Source organism: Castanea sativa, chromosome 2 (genome assembly GCF_040712315.1).
Source record: "Castanea sativa cultivar Marrone di Chiusa Pesio chromosome 2, ASM4071231v1".
Lineage (NCBI taxonomy): Eukaryota > Viridiplantae > Streptophyta > Magnoliopsida > Fagales > Fagaceae > Castanea > Castanea sativa.
This window is the reverse complement of record NC_134014.1, coordinates 29964777-29974200: the sequence shown is the minus strand read 5'-3', so window position 1 is coordinate 29974200 and position 9424 is coordinate 29964777. Positions and strand designations below refer to the sequence as shown.

Below are 9424 nucleotides of genomic sequence, written 5' to 3'. Positions count from 1 at the left end.
ATATGGGTTTGTAGTGATTTGTTGGGTTGATTTGGGTGGTTCAACAGTGGTGGGGTGGTGGGTTTGGGTGGTGGTGCTATTGTTGATGATGGTGGTGGCAGGTGGTGGTGGTGTTGTTGATGGATTCTTTCCCAAATTAATTAGTGAGGACTAATGCTTAGTTGAGTTAAGCTGAGTTGCAATGCTTTGAAGAAATAATATGTTGTCAAATAGTTAGTACCGACTCTGTTTACCTTTTGCGTACTTCGCTTATCACTGAGCTTATGACTTTTTCATTAGAAAGTATTAACTTTCATTACTGTGTTGGTTAGTGAGTTTTAATAGTTTAATTTTTTTGCAGGTCCATGGACGACAAGATACTGGCGAGGTTGATGCCCTCAGTAAAGGTACCAAATTTTGGAAAATTAAACATTTAGTTCGGAATTAATTGAGTTACTTATGTAATCCCCACTCCCCAGGTTCCTTAAATGAAAGTTATTTCTGGAGGTGGTTTGGTATCATTATACATGGGCAGGGGTTAGCATCATAGTACATGTTCTTGCTTTCCCCTTACTATATCTGCTGTAGTTTAAATGTTAATTGATGATATTAATGCTGTATTTTTTGTTTTTGTTTTGGAAGGGTCATCTTGTTAATCTAATGTTCTCCCTTTCTATATATTGTTTTCTATCCCTAGAGATAATAATTATGTGGATGACAGACTTCTGTATGCTCTTGGTCAGCTTTGCTTCAACGGCACCACATAATGGGCAGAGCCATAGGGTAAAAACTCTAGCAAATAGCCTTCCTATTTGATTTTATAATTTTATTTGTAAATTTTTTGGTTTTACTTGCGCCATGTTGGCATGGAGTCATCATCATTTTGTGCAGCCTCATTGACAACAAAGTATGCATATGCATTTTATTTGGCATGATGTACACAGAGACACATGCAAACACACACACACACACACACACACACACACACACACACACACACACACTTGAGTGGTAAATTTCAAGCGCAGTTTCATATCCCATGGTTCTGGAGTCGTCACTTAGATTAATTGATTGTTTGTTTGTTTTGCTTTGCTACATATTGTCATCTATATTAGTTAAGGCATGATCCCTTCCTTTGAAATAGATAATAGAAAATAGATTTGATACCAAATCTGATGGTAAATATATGAGATATCATTGTTTGATTAACCATAACTGATCATATCAGTGCAATTGAAAGGAATTTATTAAAGGCCAAAGTGCTAAAAGACCCCCTTAGATTTGGGTCAATTTCAAACTGACCAAAGAGAGAGGGGGGGGGGGGGGGGAATTGAGGTGGCAATATTTGCTTTTGTAATCAACATTTTTATCATGATTCAATGGTACATCTTAGCAAAAAAGGTTGTAATTTGATTCAAAATTATATTCCTTTAATTTTCTTTTGTTTCTTATTAACCAAGCTTATATTTTATTTTAAAATTTATATTTATTAAATTATAATTCTCTTGAGTATTTCATTACATTTTTGTTTTAAAATGATATTAAAATTGAGTTTTTTAATTAAGTTCTACCAAAAAAAAAAATTATAACAAAGTGTCACATGCAGTGCACATGGTTGAATTAGATGAAGGGGTCAATTTTGTCATCATGGGTCAATAGCGCAAAATTGAAAAAGAAAAAAAAAGGCACAAAATTGAAATTTGAGGGGGTCTGTTTGAAATTGACCCAAACCATAAGGGGTCTTTTTGCAATTTTTTTTTTGTTAAGTCTTTTTGTAATTTGGCCTTAGTTAAATGCTATGAGCAACACTTAAGGAGTTTTGTGTAATATTGGTTGGGAGCCCAATGGACCATATTGTAAACCTTCTGGTGATATTTCTATCATCACCAACTATTTTGCAATGTCGGCTTAGTACAGTACCTTATTGGTTAGTGATGAGTAGGATTTGTGAAGATGATGTGCAAGATCCCGATAAGACTTGAAACCAAATTTAGAGTATGGCAAGCACAAAGAGGTCACCACCAGTTTTCTTCATCCATGTTCTTATTTTTCTGATAAACATAGCATGCACAAAGGGTCACTTCTTGAATTTTAAAATAAATATTCATATTGCTTACATTTCTGTCACTGGCAGGTTCCTATCTTATGTTGGTGTAGATAATTGATGGTTTTAGAATAGGTTTTGTTGTGTACTCTCAAAGTCTTAACTTTTCACATTTTGTGTAGAATGTTGTTTCAGAACTGTACTTCTTTGGCCAACCCCCCCATTTGTACTTTTTTTTAATGAACTCCCATATATTTTTCTAAGAGAGGTGCTACGTTCACAACATTTTTACAATATTTTTACAACAAATCATAGGTGGTTACTTGTTATTGGTTCAAATTTGAACCTAACACTAAGATTACTTTTTTGCCCCAACAATAACAACCAGTAACATCCTGCCACTTAGGATTTGTTGTAAAAATGTTGTGAAAATGTTGTAGACATATCATTTCTCTTTTTCTAATACCTTTTTGTCTTCCATGTCTGCTATCGAATTTGGAATTGCTGCGTGTTAGATTCTTTAATAAGTTATGTTGCTTGATAATGGACTCAGGTTTGGTTTGAATCAAAGCCCACCTAAATAGGTGAGATGTGTCTCTCAAAATTTTATGGCTGGAATATATATCATTTTATTGATATGAATCAAAATTTACATTTGATAGAAAAATAACATCAAAAGTTTTGGTCATAGATACTATCCAAGAATTATAGCACTTTGGTCCTAGTTTTATTCTAAAAAAGTAAAATTACAAGATAAAGCTTAGTTTAAGAACCAATGATTCAAGATTGAAGGTTAAGTTTTGAAATAGGAAGATGTTAAGTATCTACCTTAGCCGGTGAATTGATTCTCTACAAAATGGAGGCCATGCTCATGTGATGTAGTAATTATCCAAATATGTCACAAATAAGAAAACATCATGTTACTATTGAAAAAAATGGAGAGTTTTGAACATACAAACTTTTTATTTGCCCTAATTTAAGCTAGCATATTCATTGTGTTCATCCCACATCATCGAATATAAACATTTTGGCATACCTTAATCAACCAAAATTTAGATCTGGCCAAGTTCGGTTCAAGGTTTATCATGCCTAATTTCACATTCAAAAATATACATTTCAGCTCTTCAGACTACATTTAAATTAATTTTCCCCAAATATTTCATTAGAACCCCTTATCTTATGAATTACATCTTATGTTATCTCCCTTTTCTGCCTAACTAAGTTAGTGTTGAAGACTCAAGAGTTGAACACAATAACTTCATGTTGCTTCAATAAAATTCCAGGTAAATCTGACAGGAAATTGGGTGGCTAGACAAGTTAATCACGCAAAAAGTTGGACGGATCCGAACAGCAAATTTCTGATCATTTTGATGTTCAAATGCCAAAGTTGTTAGGCTTATTTGCTGCCGTGGGCTGCTTTTGCTGTAAAAAGTCCCTAATTTCTGCAACTTATTAATTGTCAAAATTGTTCTCTCTAATTTGCTTTTTGGTAGGAGATGACTGGATGAGAGGGGTGAAGCCTTGAGAGATTGGTCCAACATCTAGTTTCCAATTCCAAAAGAAAGGCCCATTATAGTGAAGATGATGATTGATGAGTGTTATCATCGAAGCCTGAAGTCGATTGCCATTACCTTTTTTTTTTGCTAAAATCATAAGCATTCAAGCTATTATTTATTTATTGAAAGGTAATCAAGATAAAAAATTTGACAAATTGTTCATTAAAAGTAAGTTTTTGTGTTAGGAACTTGTTTATGGAACTTGTGTTGGGAAGTTGTGATAACAGGGAAAAGAAAGAAAAAAAAGGAGGCAAAAAAAAAAACACGAAACTATAGCTGCGTTTTTAAAACGCGGCTATAGTTTCTAGGCTTTGGTTGACGAAAGTAGCTGAAAAAGGGCCTATAGCCGCAGTTATAAACGCGGCTCAAATGGGTCTGTAGCTGCGTTTTTCAAAAACGCGGCTATAGACCCGAAGCCTATAGCTGTGGTTAAAAAACGCGGCTTTAGGTTTGATCTTTAGCCGCGGTTATAAAAACGCGGCTACAGACCTGCAGGGCTGTTGCTGCGCAACTTAGGCCTGGGTTGTAAACGCGGCTCTAGAAAACACAGTTATATGCTATAGCTGCGTTTTTGGGGTCTATAGCCGCGTTTTTGAAACGCAGCTATAGACCCCGTTTTTTGTAGTGATTGCATCTTGTGATAACACTCGAGAACGTGCAACATTAATTTCTGGTGACCTCTGATCATCTTTCACTTCAAAGTTCTCCAAAGAAACTCCATTTTGAGATATCAAATTATCAATCTCATCAATAAGGCTCTGTGGTATTTGCTATGATAGGAAATCTCTTTTTAAGTACACCAAATGCTCTTTCAATAGTAGTGCGCAATGACGCATATCGCAAATTAAACAAATTTTTAGTATTTTTAGGGTACGAACAGAGTACTCTTTTAAATGATAACGTACTCCCTTATAAGGTGCAATCAGACGACTTCTATTCATGTATCTCGCATCAATAAGATAATATTTACCTAATAAACAATAACAACCATTAATTATATACTACAAATTTTTTAATTATAAAGAATACACCCTAATACGTATTTGGATTAAATTTACCATGTGGGATTTTCAAGTTATCGTTTCTAGTTAAAGCGCTTTATATTATTCTTGAATCTGAAGCAGTTCCTTTCTCACCTGGTAATATGTATGTGAATTTTAAATCAAATGAGCATGCCGCCAACACATTTTGTGTTGTGTAACCCTTCCTACCCCGATATCTTGGTGCATCCTCATTAGACACTTTGGCACGAACATGTGTTCCATCAAGTGCCCCAATACAATCCTGAGATTAACATTATCTCTCAAAAACATTTACCTTAAAATATATTTGTACTAAACTACTATCAAATATAAATTATATGCATGATATATTTACCTTAAAATATGGGTTGAATCTACTACTATTTAGTATTTCAAGTGGCACTTGGGTTCCATTAGATTGTCGAAGGAATTGATCCTCTAACATAATTATTGATCTTAACACGTTATGAAAATGACGACTAATGGTCTCACCGGAACGATAAAAAAAGGACATTGTACGAGTCGTCTGATTATGTGCTAGCATGTGAAGAAACTTGCCAACTTGCTCTTCAACCGTGGCACGCTGTGTGTCTTGAAGATCACCATCTCTTCGCAAAATGTCACACAAACCTTGAAAAGCTTGTGGACCCATGCGTATTACATCATAGCATTTTTCACTATTCCTAAGTCGAGACATTAGTTCATCACGAACTTTTTGTCTTTTTATGGTTGATTGTGTAGGAATGTGGGGAACACGTTTTCTTTTTAGTCGTTGCTTTTGATGGATAATGTAACACAAATAATGGCATGCAGCATGAACCAAGGTTAGTTTTCGCATAAAGTCTGAAAAATTATGGTCTTCAGTACCTCAGCATTCAAATCCATCTAAGTAAAAAAAATAGTTATGTTATTAGTCCAACTTAAAAAATGATGGGCACATGTTCTAAAAAAATAGTTACGTTATTGGCCTAACTAATTATGAATGTGTGACAACTAATCTAAAACTAAAACTAAAACTGTTAAATTATAAACATTAATTTTGTTTATGATTCAAAGTGTTAAATTATAATATTATCTCTCAAAGTACACGTACATTTTGTTTGGGATTCACTGTTGTCTTGCAGACATTGGCGGAGCCAGAGGGGGGGGGGGCACCTACCCCCCCTGACTCCTAAATTTTGTTGTTTTTTGTAATAGTAGTTTTAAGTAGTTACTGACATGGAGGGAAAAAAGAAAAGAAAAAAAGGACTTCTACTTGTTGAAAGTGACCAAACCATTGCTTTTGTCTTGTCCTACATGCAACTTGCACCTATTTCACCACTTTTTACTTTTTATTTTATATCATTATTTACACCATTTTTACTATTTATGATATTTTTCACGGCATTTTATCTTTGAATGATGCTAGAGATATTGCAAATTTTACTACTTATGTCTTACAAATTACCATGTCACCTATCACAAAAAATAATTTCAAACATTTATTCATTATATCTTTTAGTCTAAAGTAGTTACTGGCATGGCGGAAAAAAGAAAAAAAGAAAAAAAATGACTTCTACTTGTTGAAAGTGACCAAACCATTGCTTTTGTCTTGTCCTATGTGCAACTTGCACCTATTTCACTATTTTTTATTTTATATCATTATTTACACCATTTTTACTATTTATGATACTTTTCACAACATTTTATCTTTGAATGATGCTAGAGATACTGCACATTTTACTACTTATGTCTTATAAATTGGCATGTCACCAATCACAAAAAATAATTTCAAACATTTATTTCTTATATTTTTTAAGTAACACTAATCACATTTTTACTCCATCAGTTTGTAAATTTTTTAGTAGCTATGAATTGATTGTTTTTGTTTATTTATTTTAATAATATGAAAAATATTCATATTTGCTTACAATTGTTTATTTATTTTGTTATTATTGTTGATTAATGTTTTTTGGATAAATTTCACTTTTAATATCGTCTTTTAATTTTGTCCCCTTTAGACTAAAATTCTGGCTCCGCCACTATTTGCAGCCATGACAACAAAGAGAAAGAGAAAGAGAGGTTTTGTACTTTTTCTGAGGACTAATATATTAAATATTTTAACAGTAGTAGACAAAATGGTATAAAGTGTGTATCACAAAGTGGCATAAAAAAATTTATATTAAAAATAATCTACTCCAACTCATTAAAGCTCTAAACTACTATTATTTTAATTAAAATACTTTTCATTTTACTTTCTTCTCATTTTAAATTTTTTTTACTCTTGTTTTTTTCTTAACCACACACTTGTCTTTTGTCTAAACTTGTACACTAGCTTTTGTAGACATTTCCTCTTAACCATGCACGTGGTGAAACCTTGGAGATATTAACTAATTGGATGGTTGAATTAAAATTGCAAGTGTAAAACGCCACTTGCTTCGTAAATAACAGAAGAAGTAAGAGGAAACAGAGTGAAAAGCAAATCAGTTGAGTTCTCCAGCAGTTCTCACTTTCAAATTTACAGCAATTCTACAGCAGTTTCCCAGTAGTTCTCACTTTCAAATTTCTAAATACAATTTTTTTTTTAGCTGTACAGGTAACTTTCTTCGTTTCTTTTCTTTTCATTTTTAGGTGTACAGAATGCTAGTTTTTTTTTAGTTTTTAGGTGTACAAAAACACCATATATCACTTTCATGAATGACTAGCAAACAATTCATAAGAAGAAAAAGAAAAAAAAAACTAGCAAACAACCAAAAAGAAAAAAGAAAAAGATAGACATACTTGGTTTGAGCAATAACCGAAAATTGCAGCAGACAAAAGAAAAAGAAAGACCAGTGGCAGCAGCTTCACTTTGCAGAGGACGGGCAATATTGTGCAAGAATGATAGCTATATTTTTTTACGGCTGAATGAGAAAAAAAATGGTTGATATTAAAGGGGTATTTTAGGAATTTTAACAAAAAATTCATTAAACTTAAATCCATTCCCTTTCATTCCTCCCAATTTTGAGGGGAACAAAAATTTGAGATTTGAAGGAAAATGGAGGAATGAGCATTCCCTCCTAACTATTTCATTCCCTCCTACTTAAACTCCCAAACAAGGGGAGGGAAGAATATTCTAAAAATATTCATTTTATTCCATTCCATTCCATTCACTCCTCCCAAACGGAGCCTAAGTGGGAAGGAACGGAATGGGTAGGAGGGAACACTCATTCATCTTTATTCCCTTAAAATCTCAAATTTCCATTCCCCTCGAAATTGAAAGGAATGAGAGGAAATGAAATTAGATTTAACATTGTCATAAAATGATTTCATTCCATTTCCTCAATTTTGCTCTCAAATAAGATTACTTACATTACATCCAATTAAGGTTACTTAATTCCATTCAATTCCATTTCATTCCCTTATGAACTCCCAAATGGAGCCTAAAGATGGGGAATTTGAAAATAAGGATCTTGAGTAAAATCTCTCTCTTACACCCTTCAATAAAAGAATGATACTTCTATTGTTCTATTTGAAAGGATCTGATGTGTCATTAGATTATTGGAAGATATTAAAAAAAAAAATTACACATCATCCTAATTACTGAAATTTAAACTTTAAATATATTACTAAAACAACTATCCATGACATAACATGTTTTAATCCATCAGTGTTATTGGTAGGAACAGTGGCAGAACCAAGAAATTTTTTTAAGGGGACTAAACTAAATATATATAATTTTTTTTATTACAAAACGATAGTAGACTTTATTTATAGAATATCACATTGTACAATGAAGAAGAGAAAATAGAGGCATTCCTCTAACAAAACAATGACCTCCTCTTTTTCTTTTGCAGCATTAGCCAGAGTTAGAACAGAACAATTACATCGTAAATGAATACTAACAAAAAGAAATATAATTAAAACTATCTCTAATCAAAGTAACATCTTCAAGGATTCAAACAACCTCAAGTGAGCAAATTCTATTATAGTTCAGAAGATCAACAAGTTCAGTTGAGTTGCAATCCACTTCCATTTTTTAAAAACTAGTATTTTCACAAAATTGCAAAGCTATCCTCATCACGGAAGCTGTTGTACGAAGGGGATTCAAATTCTTCTCTACCTAAACACATGATGCAACTAACACTTCACCTCTGTTGTTGGGTATAAGAAAACCAAATCCCGCCAATGTAGTCTAGCAAAACCATCCACATCCAGTTGAGTTTCAAACCAAAAAAAAAAAAACTTTGGGACCATCTTTGCTCGCCAAATAGTAGAGCTCTTGTTTTGTCTCTAGGATCCCAAGCCTTTAGCAATTAAGACTTAAAATTTTCATGTGGGAGAAGGGGGTGGAAGAGTACCACCACCAAAGGGTTGAAAAAGACACAGGCTATCACTATCAATAGCTTGTTTTTTGTGAGCAGGAGACTCTAACGAAGAAGGAACTGTGGATGGGTGTTTGGTTGGATGAGCATAGTTATTTTGTACATCAGGAGATGCTTGATTATGCTTGATTGTTGGAATTACGTATGATACGTTTCCATGATTAAAGAGATGATTTGTTGTAGCCTGAAAAATCCTCTGAAATATTTGGGGTTAACTCCATCTCAACGTCCACATTTGAATATCCCCCATTTAAATTTTTATCATCCAAATCTGAGATCTTTTCCAAGTTTCCTTTGATAGACAACTTCTTATCCTTCTTGCCTACCAATTGTTGCCTAGAGCACGCATCCTTCTTGTTATTTGTTGAAGTATTTGTATTTGAAATACTTTCCTCCAAAATAGTGGTAGACTTATCCAAAGGAAGTACCTCATTGGTTTTAGATACCTCCAAATTAATTTGTTGTGGATTACTTAGTGAT

The 9424-nt window shown here is 33.2% G+C and overlaps 1 protein-coding gene across 1 annotated transcript; it reads right to left on the bottom strand.

Annotated features, from left to right (window-relative positions):
- Positions 1–4677: 4677 nt before the first annotated feature.
- On the bottom strand, positions 4678–5253 carry LOC142625185 (uncharacterized). The gene is made up of 2 exons (XM_075798879.1): positions 4957–5253; positions 4678–4863 (listed from the first exon to the last, which is right to left on the bottom strand). Exons 1-2 carry the CDS (start codon positions 5251–5253, stop codon positions 4678–4680), a joined length of 483 nt encoding a protein of 160 aa, XP_075654994.1.
- Positions 5254–9424: the final 4171 nt, after the last annotated feature.

Bases quoted from the DNA above. Each gene is read 5' to 3' on its own strand.
- LOC142625185 (XM_075798879.1), bottom strand. From the start codon at position 5,253: ATGGGTCCACAAGCTTTTCAAGGTTTGTGTGACATTTTGCGAAGAGAT. The intron at 4,864-4,956 runs GTAAATATATCA...TGTTAATCTCAG, and splicing joins GATTCAACCCATATTTTAAG to GATTGTATTGGGGCACTTGA.